A 19,198-nucleotide genomic window follows, 5' to 3' on the forward strand; every position below is an offset into this window, starting at 1 on the left:
TAATTGACAAATATAAGGTTGTATGTTTTTGTGGTAGGAAGAAGGGATCTGTGTATGTATGTCTGTACGTGACAGAGAAGGGGAGAAGTTTATCCACCAACACGTTCAATCCCTTCTCTATTACCTAGTATAAGTCACCAGCTACCACTGCTGAATACTCTGATTTGTCTTCAAAGTAATGATTGTTTTGTGTTCAATAGATGATAAACTAAAGACTGAACGAGAATTGCCACCAATGATGCTTGGACCAAACTTCAGATGTCGGCATTTTCAGTTCAAACCGAATGAGTACTTCCACATGCATGGTGGAATTGAGCTTGACATTGGTACACCTTCAGTTGGAGATCTTCCAGAAGATATGAAGGTCAGAAATTCATCATTTTTGTGCTCTGAAAACTAGAGATTTATCAAAAATATATCACTGGTCTGTTGCTTTATTGTAGGTGTTTAACCCCCACATAGAGAGGATTTCTGAGTCAGAAGACAATTTAGTTTCTTCCTGAATTTAGATGTTCTCTATGTGAAAGCCAATGGCATACTGGGGGGAGGGGGGTGTTGCAGGTGCAGCGCATAAGGGGGTGAATTAAGGGCTGGTATCATGGTCCGAGAACTCATTCCCTGCATGGTGCAGGAGGCCTCTGTCAGGTTTTCAGCTGTACACCTTTAAAAATTTGATGGACTGAAAGTTCAAATACCTCTCTCAGTTTCAGCAGTATTCAAGAAATTGAATCTCAAGAATAAAGAATAGGCAGCCTCAGGGCATGATTTGATGCACCTATCCTATCACTCCAATATTGTAGAAGCTGCTTTTAAAAACATTAAGACTCCCAAAACTTTAATACCCCATTGGGCAAAGACCCTAGAACCCTCACATGCTATTCAAAATCTATACTACCCAGTCTATGCATCATGCTATTCAAAATCTCTGTACCCAGTCTATGCATCATAATTTTATCAGCTCAAAATACTGTGATATCACCATACCTTCCTTCAATAAGCTGTGAATGCCATCGCATCAACACCATATTCTTCCATGGTTAAGTTTGAGGAATACCAGTACTGGCTCATTCATTCTACATATGATGTGTACAGTACAACCTCTAGAACAACAGCCATTGCTATAGGGGCTCAAAGAACATTGGTGTGAGCCTTCAGACTATGGGAGATCTTAAAATGATTGCCTGATGGATGCACCATGTCTTAGAAACATTGTTTGTGGAGAAAAATAAGGGATACCATCTCACTCATTAAGGATAATTGTTCTACAGTGTGTGAATTCTCCACACAGCCAGATGATCAGAGTACCTCTGCTTGTAGGCCACAGTTCCTGCTCTACCAGAGAATGTATCCATCCCAGTATTATCACGCTATCAGTGCTCTCAAGTACTATCAGACCTGTACTCACCAACCACCACAAAAACAGCCTATTCAAACATCTACCCAAAGCAGTGACAGAAAATAGGCAATTCCTGACATCGTTTCCAATAAAACAAACTGTCCCAAGTTTTTTTTTATAATTAGACACTTGGGGGAGGTGGAGAGCACCACTTCATTTCTTCACTATAGCTTAGCAAGTCATCAAATAGACCTTTGGGTGTTAAAAATCATAATTCAGTGCTACAAGCTCTATTTTATGACAGTCGTCCTATCAAATCATTCTCCTGAATTTGTCTCTTAAAACTTCTCAATTATCACCTTCATCAATTGGAAACAAATGCAGTCCCTAATTCAAGCGCAAGCAGTAGAAGTCCCCTGGCAAGACAAAGCCCGGGGTTACTACTCCAGATATTTCCTCATTCCCAAGAAAATGGGTGAGCTGAGCCTATCCTTCACTTCATTGGCCTCTTCTTAATAAAATAAATACTGGATGATATTCATACCAGGCTACCAGCAGTAAAGCCAGTGATTCTTAAGCTTTGAAATCAACCAGCACTGCAGCTCCATTGTCCTTTTTGTCCATAGAGAAAGCAGGATTGCTTACTTGTAATGGAAATTCTCTGTGGACAAAAAAGAAACAGAGCCATATGACCCTGCCCTCTGTTCCCACTGTGAACTCTCAAGCTATATTATATGATGGTCAATTGAAAAGTTTCCAGCCTAAGAATGAGCAAGATTAGTTCTATAGCTGTCTTGCAGATGGTGTGGACAAACATCTATGGCTAGATTTTCATGTCAGTTTTACATCTAGTTTTGTCTTGTCAGCCTTTTGAAGTGAACAACTACTCTACTTAAAAAAAAAAAATGGACAAAATTGAGTATCGCGCTGTGATAAAATTCATTCGTTTGAAGGGAAAATTGCCTACCAAAATTAAATCTGAGTTAGACACAGTGATGCATATCCTTTATTTTTAATGGTGAAAGCGAGGGTTGTTGAGTTTAACATGGCTGGACAAGCACTGTTTTTTTGTGTTTTTTTTTTAAACTTTATTAATTTTTCAACTCAACAAAAGTACAGAGCAATATATATACAATCATTAATTCACCACAGTAAGCACTTATAATCTGTCAATAATAATACATAAAGAATAACTCCCCTCCCTTCCCTTCCATAACCTGTAAACATAGAACATAACAAAACAAAGATATACCCCCCTCCCAACCTCCCCCCTACCCTGGATGTGTGTGTAATTCCACAAAAAAACTAAAGATAAAAGATAATTATAATGAAGTAATAAAAGACATCAATGGGCCCCAAATCAAATTAAATAATGTGCTATGCCCCAACATATCAGCATTCATTTTCTCATACCTGTAGCAGAGGCATAAATTTGTCCACCAAAAAGGAAAATTAATGCGATTGCAATTTTTCCAATTACGAGTAACCATCTGTATGGTTACCCCAGTCATAATAAGGAGTAGCCAGCTTTTATATCGGTCCAAAGGGAATTTAAGATGTAATAACGTCCCACATATGACTACATCATATGTCAATGGGATCGATGACTCCAGTACAGTGTTAATCTGTCCCCATATCGACTTCCAAAAGCTAAGTATAAAAGGACAGTAAAACAACAGATGGTCCAATATCCCAATGTCAAGATAACAGTGCCAGCATCTGTTAGATTTAGAATTATTTAACCTCTGTAGACGAACCAGGGTCCAAAAAATCCTATGCAACAAGAAAAGCCAAGTTTGACTCAGAGATGCCATCTCATCCTCAAAGACCAAATTAGTGGCAGTTTTCCATTTGATAATACATCATCTAACGTACGTATACCTGCCTGAAACTAATGCTTCCAGAGGATCTTAGACTCGCCAATTTGAATCCTGGAGTTCAACCATAAGAATTGACATTTGGACTGTTGTATCGGCTCTGATGCTAAATTATTCATAAACCAATTGTGGAGGGTGGGGTAAATTTTCCCAATTTCTACAGATACCATCAAGCTTTCATCATGAGACAGGGTATGTATTGGATCCTTCCTGAGGTTTTGGATGATCTCCCAGATTGGCTAATTTTGGAACAACTCTTGTCCCCATTACGACTGAGCCATGTATTGAGTATTAAACTACCTCGTATTTACAAGGATAATATTATTTTATTATCTACTTGGAAAACTTTACACTTTATGAATAATTTAACATCTGGATAAGCACTGTTGATAAAGAATGCTGTGGACATCCAAAAACATCAACAACCAACACAATGGTTTATTGAAGTTCATCAAATCATGATAGAAGATTGCCAATTGACCCTAAATAGCAGACCTTAAATTGCTGATTGATCCTAGAAAGCAGAGGCTGCTGTCATTTCATCAGAATGTATACACACCATCCTACACAAATGTTTAGGCATGAGGAAGTTGAATGCACGAGTGCTGTGTTTGCTAACTGTCAACCAAAAATGGGTTTGATTGGACATTTCAAAAATGTGTTTTGAGCATTTTAAGCACAATGAGAATGAATTTTTGCAGCATTTTGTGACTGTGTGTTCTGCCACGTGTTTATCTAGCAAGGGTATGTAGAAGTCACCTCCACCAAAGCTTCAGAGTAATATGATTCTTTATTGCATAAACATCAGATAATATACAAATAAAGCAGATAGACATCAGATATTATACAAGATATCAGCAGAGAATATCTATATACACCAAATAGAATACTTCACCATGTCTGGCATGCCCCCTTCCAATACTGATCGGGAATCTGATCTATCAAGGGAAAGGACCCAATCCACGGCACTCCCGAGGCTGCAGCAAAATTCAAACTCCAGTCTGTGACTCTCGGTCTTATAAAGCACAGAAAGTGCTGAATTTCTTATACACACACAGACACTGCTGTTTCTCCCTTATCTCCTAACTTTCACAGATGGAATGTTAACCGCTGCTCAAACCCTCCCTTATTCCTGTAGCATGAGAACCCTTCCTCAGCAAGACATGAAACAGTATAAGATATATGACACAAGCTGATAACAACTTGCTCTTATGGAAGTAAGTTGTAAGGCTACCTAATTGTCTGGCACAGATGTAAAGCAAGAATTGCTTTACAGCTGTAAAGCAAGAAGTGCAGCTAAAAAGCAAGCAGACATGAAGATTCATACCTAATAGCCAAAGTGACCACTTGCTATGCCCTGGCCAGCCAGGGGCATAACACTGTGGATGAGGCTTGGTTTCATCACTATACTCCTGGGACAAAACAACAATCCAAACAATGGACTACAAGAGATGAACCGACTCCAAAGAAAGTGAAAATGGCTCTGTTGGCTGGGAAGGTGATGGTGACAGTTTTTTTGGATTTTCAAGGCATAATTTTTATTGACTATCTGGAAAAGGGAAAAAACAGTGCTATGCTGGCTTATTACAATGTTTAAGCACCGAACCACAAAAAATGGTCCTTCGGTTTCTGCAATCACAGATGCTATATATAGATATTTTTCCAGTTTAGACATTTCATATTTTACTGAAGTCATGAAAGATCAGGAAAAATGTTGGAGAAAATGTATTGAGTTAAAAGGAGTCTGTTGTTGCCTTTTTTCAAAAAATTAAATAAAAATTTTGAACTAAAAGGAGTCTATGTTGAAAAATAAATTTCATTTCCCCCCAAAAAAATGTTTTCTTGATTAGTTTGTAAACATTTTAATTGACCCTCATATACTGAGGGAAAAGTAAGACCTTTGCAGAGGTGGTAACTCCTACACAAGTTTGTGAGGGCCCATGGGGCTCTTCAGAACTTTTGGAGAACAAAAGGATCCATCATGTGGCCTTGCAAGAGGAAAACACCCCATTCTCCTGCTGTCTACTGAAACACTCCATTACAGGTAAGCAATTCCGCTTTCTGCTAAAAGCCTTGAACATTACCAGCTAAAAAAAAATCTCTCGTGCCAAAAAAAGTTCTTTAGTGTTTGAAATGGTAAACTTTCTGCAGTGTCTTACACTGGGAACATAGAGTTAATTCGTGTGCAACTTTTTCCCAACAAAACCCCACAGATTATGTAAAAAATTGAAATGCTTTCCTCTTTTTTTTCAGCAGATAGCAATGTGGTGTAAGCAGTCTTTGGACAGTGCAGTCAGATTGATCTTTCTTGCTGTTAGCAGACGCCCTGATATATACACACAGGGTTTGATAATATGATTTTCATATTTTAGGCTGCCTGTAATGAAATACAAGAACTAGCCGATATCTGCCTTAGACAGCTTCTAGAGACTGATACGGCTTATAGAGATCATTACCCTGTACCAGTCATGGAATTTGAAGGAAAGAAGTAAGTAATAAAGTTGCTTTTAGGTATATTTTGGGGTGAACATGGGACTTGGTACCCCCAAACCCCTATCCCCCACTGTGAATATGACTTCTGAAATCTTTGCCTTCCCAAAGTAAGCAGGCAAGCTACATTCCAGGCTTCACATTTCCCTGAAGTGTCCTGCTGCATTGCTTTGTAGTTTAAAAACTCTTTATTAAAAAATAAAAAGATTGGTAATTTTGTTTTATCAAGTAAATGTGGACTGATCTGGAGATAGGCCATCATTTATTAACCTAATGTTAATGCGCTTCAGTGCAAGCTAACACACTTTAGGTTCAAACAATTTTTATTGATGCAAACAACATCAAATACAACACAAGGGCACCCCAAGGTGCATAGTACAATAATGAAGCATCGAATACAATAATATAATAGACATTTACAAATAAAACATAACAGCAAACTAACTCTCTCCCCTTCTACACTATATATGGCGAGCAAGGGAGAGAAGGCACCCCAGGCCCTTGACTCTTATGAACCTAGAGAATGCATTTCAACCCCCCTCCCCACCAAACCCCACTTAATCTATACATGACTATGTGTTCGAACCTTTCAGTACCCTCTACCTCCACTCCCCAAGCCCCCCTTCCCTTCCCAATGGTACTCTCTACCCCAGCTAATCAGGACATACCATTACAATCTCAGTCCTACAAAATGAGAGCCCAATTAGGACACCCATCTTAAGACCGCACTACGGCCTTTAGGATGTAAGGCTTGCAAATATGGATCCCAGATTTGCTTAAACAACATCTTTCGCTTCCTAGCCCCTCCAGCATCTCTCGCCTCCCAGATGGCCAATTGATGTAACTGGTTCCACCAATGCCAAAACTTCGGAGGGTCAGGGATCGTCCAATATTGAAGAATATATTTTTTGGCCAATAGACTCATCTTCCTACTTAGCGCCCTATGCCCCCTAGGCAAATGACCAAAAGCCTCTTGCAAATCCAAAACAAAATGGGTTGGAGAACAGCACAAGGATCTTCCAATTATCTCTGACATATAAAATATTTGCTTCCAAAAGTGCTGGATAATGGACAAAACCAAAATGCATGTCCCAAAGTGTGACCCCCCCATCCCATATTTATGACACAGTGGTGTAGAAAGACCTCCACTATAATACAACTGTATACGAGTTTAATAGGCATGTAAAGTCACCCTATAATACGTTTCTCTTAACCATGCACATGGGGTCACCCCAGGTGTCACCATTAAAGTAACGGCTACATCCCAATGTCCCAAATTAAGCTATAATTCTCTTTCCCATTTATCCCGAATATTCTGGTAGTCCTTGTCTGGTTGTAATTTTTGCAAGCTAGCATGAATGCTAGATACCGAAAGAGACACCCCCTCCTCACTATAACACACTTTAAATAACATAAATCCTATTATTCTCGGAAGGCCTACTTATTATCAGTGCCTCTAATTTGAATTAATGCATATTCATATGTATGAACACACATTAACTTAATGCAGTTTAGTAAATGAAGGCTTAAATCTATAAATATCAAAGTTATCTGGGAAGCTGGTTCAATAATCCCCAATAAGAGACAATTGCAAGTGGCACATCCAAACCAACCGAAGAAGAGCATCTGTAACAACTGATAGGTGATAAGAACAGAGGGAGGGAGGGAATCTGCCATTTGACCCAATGTGCTGGAGAGTAGAGAATGACACAGGGAAAAACTTTGTCCTCGTGAGCTCATCCCCATTCTGTTCCCGTGAGCTTGGTCCCTGTCCCCACCCCATTCCAGCAAACCATCTGATCTCATCCACACAAGCCTCGAATAGTTTTATACTGAATTTATTTTATTAAAGTATAAAAAGAAACAATATTCTGTACATTATTGTCATTTTATAAATCAAAGTTCTGGTTGCTGAACTAGAGAAAAAGATGTTCAGCTGGCAGGGCTTTCTTTATAAATGTTTATCAACACAACTAATATACTACTTTATCCTAAGGAAAAAAAAAAAGAAAATAAATAGAAATTTTTTCTACCTTTGTTGTCTGGTTTCTGCTTTCCTCATCTTCTCCTCATTCATTTCCTTCCATCCACTTTCTGCCTTCTCTCTGCCTCTTCCATATGTTCTGTTACTGTGCCTCTCCCTTCCATCTCTCCCTCTACCCCCCTACCTCCATTGGTCTGGCACCCATCTTCTTCCCTCCGCTCCCCCCATAGATCTCTCTCTTCCCCATTTCCCTTTAGCGTCTTCTCCCTACTCTTTCTTCCCCATTTCCCTTCAGCGTCTGTTCCTCTCCACCCCACCTTCCCTCCCTCCCTTCCCCAGTTCCCTTCAGCATCTGTTCTTCTCCACCCCACCTTCCCTCCCTTTCTCCCTTCCCCAGTTCCCTTCAGCATCTGTTCCTATCCATCCTACGTTCCCTCCCTCCCTTCCTCTCTTCCTTCCCCAGTTCACTTCAGCGTCTATTCCTCTCCACCCCACCTTTCTTCCTCCGTCCCCTTACCTTTGTGGTGGGCGATTTCTAAATTTTCTTTGTACGAGCAGCCGGAGCCTTGAAGTCACGTGTGGCTGCTGGAGAGGTCTCCTCTGATGCAACTTCCGGTTTCTTACTTCTCTCCCCTCTCTCAACAAAACCAATCAGCTCTCTAACCTGTCTCCCTCCCCTCCACAAGACCCACAATTTACTCTCCTATCTAGCCCCCTCCCCCCCTGCCATTCCAGCTCCAGTAGACCTTCCTTTTTCACTTTGGGCTGAGAAAATCATCCACTGAAGTTCTTATCTTTCTGGCAGCTATGTTTTTTCCACCTCTTTCAACTGACTGTACTCATGGTCCCTGTCCAGAAGTCTGCAGAGCAAATGTGGATTTCTGCACAGCTAGGAATTCTGTGCAAGCTCTGCAGTTGCACAATTTTCCCCCAAGCGTAAAATGTCCTATGTAATACAGCTCTAATTAATGATTTCTTAATAGAAGCTGGGTTTATTCTTTCTTCATTTTTCACCACTGGGCAGGACTTCAAGGTGGGCATTGACAAAAACAGTCTATTACAAATGGTTTTCTTCAGTATATAAAGAAGAGTAAATAGTTGTTTAATTATCTCACATTTTCATTACAGATACTATGTGATCTCTATTCAGCTTGAAAATTTCTATCAACCAATGAACAAAAGCCAGTGGTGGGGAGCCATAAATGTAATGGTGGACACATTGAAACCCAAAAGGCTTCCCCTAAATGATATACAATTGCATGATCAATTCAAGAAAAGATTTGGTTACAAAAAAGCTATTAAATGCAAGGTATCTTAACATTCTACAATAGTTAATTATCATACAGAGTTAAATGTGTAAGGGGAAGGTATTGTGGATGCTGAAACTGCATACTGAAGCGACAAGTCAGAAGTTCTGCCTATTTCTGTTCCTGTCAAAATGAATAGTCCTACATCAAAAGCCAACATTGTTATTAAAGACCCTTTATGCTAGTTGCTTGGTTAATATGGACATAAGGTCAGCTAAGCCTATAGGACAGTAAAGGAATAGGCCATCCAGTCTGCTCAACAAGGTGGCCAGATCCACACCCACCACTCTGTAGACTACACTTGTTGAACACTGACCTCACAACCCAGAGCACTTGGCAATTGTTTCTGTACCTATTACATATACTATATATACTTTGGAATGTTCTGCCAGGTGTCCTGTGATTTTGTACTGCCAGATTGGGTTTTAAGAAAATGTTGAAGACATAATGGTTTGTCGGTGCCTTTTTGAACTGAGATCTGTAAGTACCTGCTAATGTATTACCTGATTAATGATTACATTTTATGGTATAGTTTTTGTAACTATGTAAAATGTTTGTTTGTATAACATTTATGATTATGAATATGTAAACCATATAGGTAATGTACGGTATATTCACCTACCTTCAGATAACCTTCCCCCAAATTACCCACCTTAACACCTTCCAATTAAACAAATACCATAAATAAATTGTAACCTACCCTCTCTAACTGCATTCCATATGTATTTTTCATACAGTTCTTCACTGTCAGTTTAATTTCCATCCTATAAGTTCACATAGAATTTTTTCTTTTTTCAACCATCTTTATTTTCTCTTCTTTATTAATTTCCAGGTACTTTAGTTAGATTGTGAGCCTTCGGGACAGTAAGGGAATTTTTTAAGTACCTTCTTACTTCTCATTTATACCGTATTTTCATGCATATAACGCGCGCGTTATACGCATTTTTACCTACCGCGCATACCCCTCGCGCATTATACGCGTGAGCGCGGTATACAAAATTTTTTTTACATAGTTCCCACCCCGCCCAACGCCCGATTCACCCCCCCCAGCAGGACCGCTCGCACCCCCACCCCGAACGACCGCTCGCACGCGCTCCCACCTGCACCCGCATCCACGATCGGAGCAAGAGGGAGCCCAAGCCCTCTTGCCCGGCCGACTCCCCAACTCCCCGACAATATCGGGCCAGGAGGGAGCCCAAACCCTCCTGGCCACGGCGACCCCCTACCCCCACCCCACACTACATTACGGGCAGGAGGGATCCCAGGCCCTCCTGCCCTCGACGCAAACCCCCCTCCCTCCAACAACCGCCCCCCCCCCAAGAACCTCCAACCGCCCCTCCAGCCGACCCGCGACCCCCCTGGCCGACCCCCACGACCCCCCCACCCCCCTTCCCCGTACCTTTGGTAGTTGGCCGGACAGACGGGAGCCAATCCCCGCCTGTCCGGCAGGCAGCCAACGACGGAATGAGGCCGGATTGGCCCATCCGTCCCAAAGCTCCGCCTACTGGTGGGGCCTAAGGCGCGTGGGCCAATCAGAATAGGCCCTGGAGCCTTAGGTCCCACCTGGGGGCGCGGCCTGAGGCACATGGGCCCAACCCGACCATGTGACTCAGGCCGCGCCCCCAGGTGGGACAGCGCATGGAGAGTCGGGGCAGTGCACGGAAAGTCAGGGCGGGTGAACGGAGAGTCGGGACAGCGCACGGAGAGTCGGGGCAGTGCACGGAAAGTCAGGGAGGGTGAACGGATAGTCGGGACAGCGCACGGAGAGTCGGGGAGGGCGAAAGGACAGTCGGGCAGCATGCGCGGTATACCCGTGAGCGCGGTATACAAACGTTTTTGTACATAAAATCGTGGTTTCTGCGCGCTATACCCGTGTGCACGTTTTACACGGGTGCGCGTTATCTGCGTGAAAATACGGTAATCTTAATGTATATTTTCTTCAAACCGCTTAGAACCTAACGGATGTAGCGGTATATAAGAAATAAATTACATTACATTACATTACATATATATTTTTAAATAAATATAAACCTAGATTTATGGGCCAAAAATGGGGGTCTCGGTTTATATTTGAGTTTTCCCCATCTCAGATCCATCACAGGCCTCTCCATGGGCCTACCTTAAGCCCTGCTGGTCCAGTGGTGAGCCAGAGCAAGAGCCATCCTCCAAAACTCCTACACCGAGCAGTATTACTACTCAAAATGGCTGTCACAAGAACCCACAGTAACCTCGTGAGACTGCCATGAGTTTGGTTTATATTCAAGTTAACCTTTTTTCCTTTTGGGGGGAAGGTTACTTTGGTTTATATTTGAGTACATACAGTACCCTAATACAGTAATCTGCAACCTTTGCCATGTAAAAGGTTACAAAGCGGACTTGAGAAAGCTCTAGAAGCCATGAACTGTTTTTAAGCTCACAATTGTAATTTTAAATACAAATTTTGATTCTACAAGCATACTGTCATGCAAGTAACTGCAAATGATAAGGGTGCACACAGCACAAACACAGCATTCCATTGCAGCCTATCAGCCCACCCTGGTGCAAAGAACCACAGATCTTTTCTTTAATTTTTAAACCTATTAAGCCAATATTAAAAAGGGAGATGTACTCATATGTTCACAAGCAACCAGTAAATCTGTAGTTCCACTTTGCTTAGATTTTTTTAGAGCTGAGCTGGAGTGGAGAAGCACCATAAGGAGGTTTTTCTGCTACTGCAGGTAGAGAAAGGGCCCACAAAGCTCTGCTGGGTCGCATGTGACTGCATGGTCATATGTACGTGCATGCACTTGCACACATGGGGAGAGGCAAGTTGACCAGCATTTGCATGTATGCATGAAAATGTGACCATGCAGGCACTTGCAATCCAACAAAGCTTCACTGGGCCTTTTCTCTATCCACAATCGTGGTGAGGGTTATTTGGAAATGAGGGCCACAAAAATGGACTGCGGGGACTGCATGTGGCCCAGGGACCACATATTGAAGTCCACTGCCCTAATATCACACCACCACTCCAATAGTCCCAAGAGTGGTTTTATTATTGTGGCTGCAGCATGATCACATTCATAACATAACATAACATAAATTTATTTTTGTATACCACCACAATCAAAAGAATTCTAGGCGGTTTACACAAGAGAGAAAAACTGGACCATTAGCGAAGTACAAAATATTAAAATAAGAATGCAGCATATTAACTAAAAAGACAATAGAAATTTCAATTAATGCAGTAAAATTATTATGTTAAGGAAACTAAATAAGCGATTCATCAAACTAAAATTAAATAAATAAATAAAAACATCGAGTTACAAGATAAATTTATCAAATTATGATAATGATTAAACCTACAATCCAACTATACTGCTAATATTTTCTTTTCTAATTTCAATCGTAGGATGCCTTCCCTTCCCCCACAGAGATATGTAACACCCACCAACATCCACACTCGTAGCATATGATATAAATGTGATATAAAATATGAATACTTAATTCTGATCTGTCTCTGCCATTTTTGGGACACAGGCCATGAAAGTCTGCCTGGCACTGACACTATTTTCCAACTACTGGAGTTGCTGTCCAAGCCCACTTTAGCTTTTGATCTGTTTTGGGGTTTTTTGCCATTTTTAGAACGCAAACCAAAGAAGACTCCTTTTTTTAATCACTATTTAATTGCAATTTTTTTTCAATTAACAGTGCCAATTAAGCCTAATTGAAAAAGGCACCTAGATCGGCTAGGCGTGCCGATCTAGGTGCCTAACTTTAGGCGTTTTTTATAGAATCAAGGCCAAAATGCAGTTCTAGTCCCTCAAGTATCTTAATGCAAAGTTCACAGGAACTCAGAGATGGGATGCATGGCTTAGTGAGCCATATCTAACCAAGCAAGATAGAGCAACCTTATGGTTTGGGGCTGAGGAACTGAGTTCTTCCCACTGCAGCTCCTTGTGTCCCTGGCCAAGACCCCAACTCCTCTATTTCCCCAGATATAAAACTTAGACTGTGAGCCACAGAAAGGCAGTATATCAAACCCATGACCCTTTGACCCACTGCGATTACTTAATTGAGAGTAATGGTACAATGCTATTCTATATGGGCGTGCAATTGCAAGCAGAGCAGGAGCATCACTTCTAAAACGTGCAAAACTTATTATTTTTAAGGAGCGAGTTCAGGTGCGAAAAATGTACAGATGTACCAACAAGTAAGCTTTTAATCAATTCTTTGCAGAGTGTGCTCCGGGAGCCGAAGTGCTATGCTGCCATTAGCTGCGTGGCTCACTAGCGCCCCCTGTTATTTGCCACATTTAGGTGCACCTAGTTACATCTGCCATCAATCTGGCATATATAGTTGTGTGTGGGTTTACATTAGCATTCTATAATGAAATCTGACTTCTCAGATGCATCTAGGTGCCCCTTTTATAGCATCGTCACCCATGTGTTATCCTTGTGGAGGAGAGAGTGGCATAGTGGTTAGAGCTACAGCCTCAGCACCCTGAGGTTGTGGGTTCAAACCTTGCGCTGCTCCCTCTGACCATGGGCAAGTCACTTAATCCTCCATGGCCCTAGGTACGTTAGACTGTGAGCCCACAAGGACAGATAAGGAAAATGCTTGAGTACCTGATTTGTAACCTCTGAGCTCCTTTGGGAGGACGGGCTAAAAAAATTGAATAAACAAAATGATGACCATGATTTCAGTCCCCCAGGTGCTGCCTCCACAAACATCTCTAACCTAGCTGTGGAAGTCCTGACTCGGGGATCAAACCAGTGAACCGTCACATGGCAGTCCAACACTTTCTTTGATGGAAATTTTCAGCCAGTTATTACTTTTTCTGAGAACATAAGAACATAAGAATTGCCACTGCTGGGTCAGACCAGTGGTCCATCGTGCCCAGCAGTCCGCTCATGTGATGGCCCTTTGGTCAAAGACCAGCGCCCTAACTGAGACTAGCCCTACCTGCGTACGTTCCGGTTCAGCAGGAACTTGTCTAACTTTGTCTTGAATCCCTGGAAGGTGTTTTCCCCTGTGACTGACTCCGGAAGAGCTATGTCTTCCAAGCAAAAACAGAGATAGGATGCTGAGCTAGATGGAACTAAAGAACTGCGACACTGGACCACACTCATATCACAGAAACAGAGAAAGACCATATGGCCTAGTCACTCTGCTCATCCTCTCCCTTAGATATCTCATGGACTTGCCCATGCTTTCTTGAATTCAGATACAGTTTTCGTCTCCACCACTTCCATGGGGAGGTCATTGCATAAATTCAACAATGTTTTCCAGATCCAGCAGTGAGTTGCTGCATGCCAGTGACTGGGTTGCAGCCTTGTACGTATTTCTGTACCCATTACAGCTCTTCTGTGGGGTTTGAAGTGCAGTGTTCTGCTATTGACTCAGGGCTCCATGTGGCTCTGAAGATGTTAGAGCTACGTGGTACCCATACTCCATTGTTGCTCTTACAGTGACAACCTTCAAGCATGGGAGTACAGGCACTTTGCAGCAGAAAGTTACTAAAAGCCATGTGTAGTGGCCCAGAATCAACAGAAATGTCTAAGACAGACATGGGCAACTCTGGTCCTCGAGGGCCGGAATCCAATCGGGTTTTCAGGATGAGATCTATTTGCATGCACTGCTTTCAATGCATATTCATTGGGGAAAACCTGAAAACCCGATTGGATTCCGGCCCTCGAGGACCGGAGTTGCCCATGTCTGGTCTAAGATGAAGGGATAGTAAACAGTGTGGCTTGGAATGAAGTCATGTGAACAATAGGGGTCAGGGAAGGATCTGAGTGAGTAAGCAGAGTGCAGGCTGCAGGTACTGAATAGGAGAAAGTTTGTACTGTGGAAGCAGATGGAAGTGAGAAATAAAGGTTAAGATTGTTTTTATTCCACTGGATTCTAAGAAAAAAAAACAATTTTTTTCTACTTTGTTCTGAGAAAAGTGTTTGGAAATCACTGGCATGGAGTACAGTACAGCAAAGAATTTTACCCAGTGTTCCAGGTATGTCAGAATACTGCGGTCAGAATAATTTATGGCCTGAAGAAATACGATCATGTGACTCCATTTTACCATGAGTTGCACTGACTTCCTATGGAAGCCAGTGTTATCTTTAAGCTGGGATGCTTATGTTACAAAGTTGCTTTTGGATCAGCCCCACTATATCTAGCTGATAGATTTCATATAGTGTCCAATAAGAATAGCAGAAAATCACACGCCTTTTTTATCTTTCCATCAACCAAGGGATGTAAAAGTAAGAGCTGTCTTGAATACACTCTATCATATCAGGCAGCTTATTATGATAGAGACATTCAACACTTATTGCTTACATCTTGTTCTTATGAACAATTTAGAAAAAAACTGAAAACTTTCCTCTTTTCAAAATTTATTATCTAAGAGCCCTCATTGTATCTTTTTAATAAGCTTTTGTAAACCGCATTGAACTCATGGTTATGCGGTCTAGAAGTCTGGTGTTATGTTATGTTATTTTACTGACTCCAACTGGTTTTACTAACATCATTAATTCCAGCCTTCTTGCATGTCTTTCAGAATTTATCATTTGGCCTAAAATCATCAGCTGAGAGAGGACTGGTCGCTGCCTTCCATACTATCTGTCGCAAGACTCCACTTTCTGGTCTCAATATCCTGGATGAGGCTGGTTATAGTTATATCCACTATGCAGCGTTGCACAATCGTGTGATTATCATTGTTCAGCTGCTCAATTCTGGCTTGACTATAAATATCAGAAGGAACGAACGGCTTGAAAACCAAGGTAAAGCTATTCAGCATAACCCAAAGTGCTATAATTACCATCCAAAATGATCACACTTATATGCAATCATCCCACAATAGATGTCCAAACGTTATCACAAAAGTAAATAAAAAGGGAACTTACAGCACTTATACAAAATTAAAGAGCAGAATTATATCTTGATGTTTTTATGGTAACAATGGTTTTCACGCCCTTTGGTTATGTGGATAATATAAGTACCGTATTTTCACGCATATAACGCGCGCGTTATACGCGTTTTTACCTACCGCGCATACCCCTCGCGCGTTATATGCGTGAGCGCGGTATACCAAAGTTTTAAAACATAGTTCCCACCCCGCCCGACGCCCGATTCACCCCCCCAGCAGGACCGCTCGCACCCCCACCCCGAACGACCGCTCGCACGCGCTCCCATCCGCACCCGCATCCACGATCGGAGCAAGAGGGAGCCCAAGCCCTCTTGCCCGGCCGACTCCCCGACGTCCGATACATCCCCCCCCCCCCGGCAGGACCACTCGCACCCCCACCCCGAACGACCGCTCGCACGCGCTCCAACCCACACCCGCATCCACGATCGGAGCAAGAGGGAGCCCAAGCCCTCTTGCCCGGCCGACTCCCCGACGTCCGATACATCCCCCCCCCCCCCGGCAGGACCACTCGCACCCCCACCCCGAACGACCGCCGACTTCACGACAATATCGGGCCAGAAGGGAGCCCACACCCTCCTGGCCACGGCGACCCCCTCACCCCACCCCGCACTACATTACGGGCAGGAAGGATCCCAGGCCCTCCTGCCCTCGACGCAAACCCCCCTCCCCCCCAAGAACCTCCGACCGCCTCCCAGCCGACCCGCGATCCCCCTGGCGACCCCCACGACCCCCCCACCCCCCTTCCCCGTACCTTTGGTAGTTGGGCCAGAAGGGAGCCCAAACCCTCCTGGCCACGGCGACCCCCTAACCCCACCCCGCACTACATTACGGGCAGGAGGGATCCCAGGCCCTCCTGCCCTCGACGCAAACCCCCCTCCCCCCCAAGAACCTCCGACCGCCCCCCAGCCGACCCGCGATCCCCCTGGCGACCCCCACGACCCCCCCACCCCCCTTCCCCGTACCTTTAGTAGTTGGCCGGACAGACGGGAGCCAAACCCGCCTGTCCGGCAGGCAGCCAACGAAGGAATGAGGCCGGATTGGCCCATCCATCCTAAAGCTCCGCCTACTGGTGGGGCCTAAGGCGCGTGGGCCAATCAGAATAGGCCCTGGAGCCTTAGGTCCCACCTGGGGGCGCGGCCTGAGGCACATGGGCCCAACCCGACCATGTGCCTCAGGCCGCGCCCCCAGGTGGGACCTAAGGCTCCAGGGCCTATTCTGATTGGCCCACGCGCCTTAGGTCCCACCAGTAGGCGGAGCTTTAGGATGGATGGGCCAATCCGGCCTCATTCCTTCGTTGGCTGCCTGCCGGACAGGCGGGTTTGGCTCCCGTCTGTCCGGCCAACTACTAAAGGTACGGGGAAGGGGGGTGGGGGGGTCGTGGGGGTCGCCAGGGGGATCGCGGGTCGGCTGGGGGGCGGTCGGAGGTTCTTGGGGGGGAGGGGGGTTTGCGTCGAGGGCAGGAGGGCCTGGGATCCCTCCTGCCCGTAATGTAGTGCGGGGTGGGGTTAGGGGGTCGCCGTGGCCAGGAGGGTTTGGGCTCCCTTCTGGCCCAACTACCAAAGGTACGGGGAAGGGGGGTGGGGGGGTCGTGGGGGTCGCCAGGGGGATCGCGGGTCGGCTGGGGGGCGGTCGGAGGTTCTTGGGGGGGAGGGGGGTTTGCGTCGAGGGCAGGAGGGCCTGGGATCCCTCCTGCCCGTAATGTAGTGCGGGGTGGGGTTAGGGGGTCGCCGTGGCCAGGAGGGTTTGGGCTCCCTTCTGGCCCAACTACCAAAGGTACGGGGAAGGGGGGTGGGGGGGTCGTGGGGGTCGCCAGGGGGATCGCGGGTCGGCTGGGGGGCGGTCGGAGGTTCTTGGGGGGGAGGGGGGTTTGCGTCGAGGGCAGGAGGGCCTGGGATCCCTCCTGCCCGTAATGTAGTGCGGGGTGGGGTTAGGGGGTCGCCGTGGCCAGGAGGATTTGGGCTCCCTCCTGGCCCGATATTGTTGGTGAGTCGGCGGTCCTTCGGGGGGGGGGGGGGAGGGATGTATCGGACGTCGGGGGGGGGGGCATCAGGCTTTCAGGATGGGGACAGACCTTCAAGGGGGGACAGTGCACGGAAGTCAGGGGGGTGAACGGAGAGTCGGGACAGCGCACGGAAAGTCAGGGCGGGCGAAAGGAGCGTCGGGCAGCATGCGCGGTATACCCGTGAGCGCGGTATATCAAAGTTTTTGTGCAAATCATCGTGATTTCTGCGCGCTATATCCGTGTGCGCGTTTTATACGGGTGCGTGTTATTTGCGTGAAAATACGGTATTCAAAAAATAATCACCTTATTTCCACATAAATAAACAACCAAATACTTTTATGGTCACACAGTGACTCTAGGTTTCTAAGTGAACGCTCAGACCTATAAACAAACTCTAGTGAAAAGTCACAGAGTCAGTTATAATAGAGACCATCACAGCAAGTTCACTGGCTCTGCCACCTGCTAATAACATACAAGCAAAAGAATGCAGGATGGCACTGCTATTGCTCTTTCATTGCTCCGGGTACATATGTAAAGTAAGCTATTAAATCCCCCAACCCAGGTTTCACGATTGGCTTCCTTAGGAGGGGCACAGGGACCGGACACTCCTTCACCCGGCTGACAGGCAACTCTAACGGCACCTGTCAGCCGGGTGAAGGAGTCTCCGGTCCCTGTGCCCCTCCTGAGGAAGCCAATCGTGAAACCCGGGTTGGGGGGGGGTTTAACAGCTTATGGCAGTTGCAATGTGTTAGTACTTTACGGTCTCTATTATAACTGACTCCGTGACTTTTCACTAGAGTTTGGTTATGAGTCTGAGCGTTCACTTAGAAATCTAGAGTCACTGTGTGACCATAAAAGTATTTGGTTGTTTATTTATGTGGAAATAAGGTGATTATTTTTTGAATTGTTATATGGTTATCACCTTTGAAGAAACAAGGTCCCTTATATTTTATGGATAATATAAGTATAAAATGTGACTGCAGAAAAAGAGAGGCGTTCAATAATTTATCTACCTCAGTAAGGAAGAAGAGTTTTTTTTACAAAGTTTTGTTTTACTTTTTAATATACTCCCCTGTTATCTCCATACACTTCATCCACTTTTTCTGCAATGACTTTAACCACTTTGAAAATAATTCTTCTGTTTGACCTTCAAACCAGGACATCACAGTTTCCTTGTCGTTTTCATCACTTGAAAACCACGGTCCATGGAGTACATGTCTTTAAAACTCGGAACAGAAAATAATCTGAGAGAGTCAGGTCAGGACTGTAGGATGGATGGTTCAGCTGCTGAAACCCAC

General features: G+C 44.4%; 1 protein-coding gene across 1 annotated transcript in view; it reads left to right on the forward strand.

The window, feature by feature from the left end:
* The window catches only part of ANKAR (ankyrin and armadillo repeat containing), a 158,617-nt gene that overhangs the window by 29,472 nt on the left and 109,947 nt on the right, over positions 1-19,198 (forward strand). Inside the window, exons 4-7 of the mRNA XM_033944111.1 lie at positions 201-364; positions 5,586-5,701; positions 8,816-8,996; positions 15,530-15,752. Coding sequence (XP_033800002.1) covers positions 201-364; positions 5,586-5,701; positions 8,816-8,996; positions 15,530-15,752 — 684 coding nt within the window. The remainder of the gene's footprint in view (positions 1-200; positions 365-5,585; positions 5,702-8,815; positions 8,997-15,529; positions 15,753-19,198) is intronic.

This window comes from Geotrypetes seraphini, chromosome 5 (genome assembly GCF_902459505.1).
Source record: "Geotrypetes seraphini chromosome 5, aGeoSer1.1, whole genome shotgun sequence".
NCBI lineage: Eukaryota > Metazoa > Chordata > Amphibia > Gymnophiona > Dermophiidae > Geotrypetes > Geotrypetes seraphini.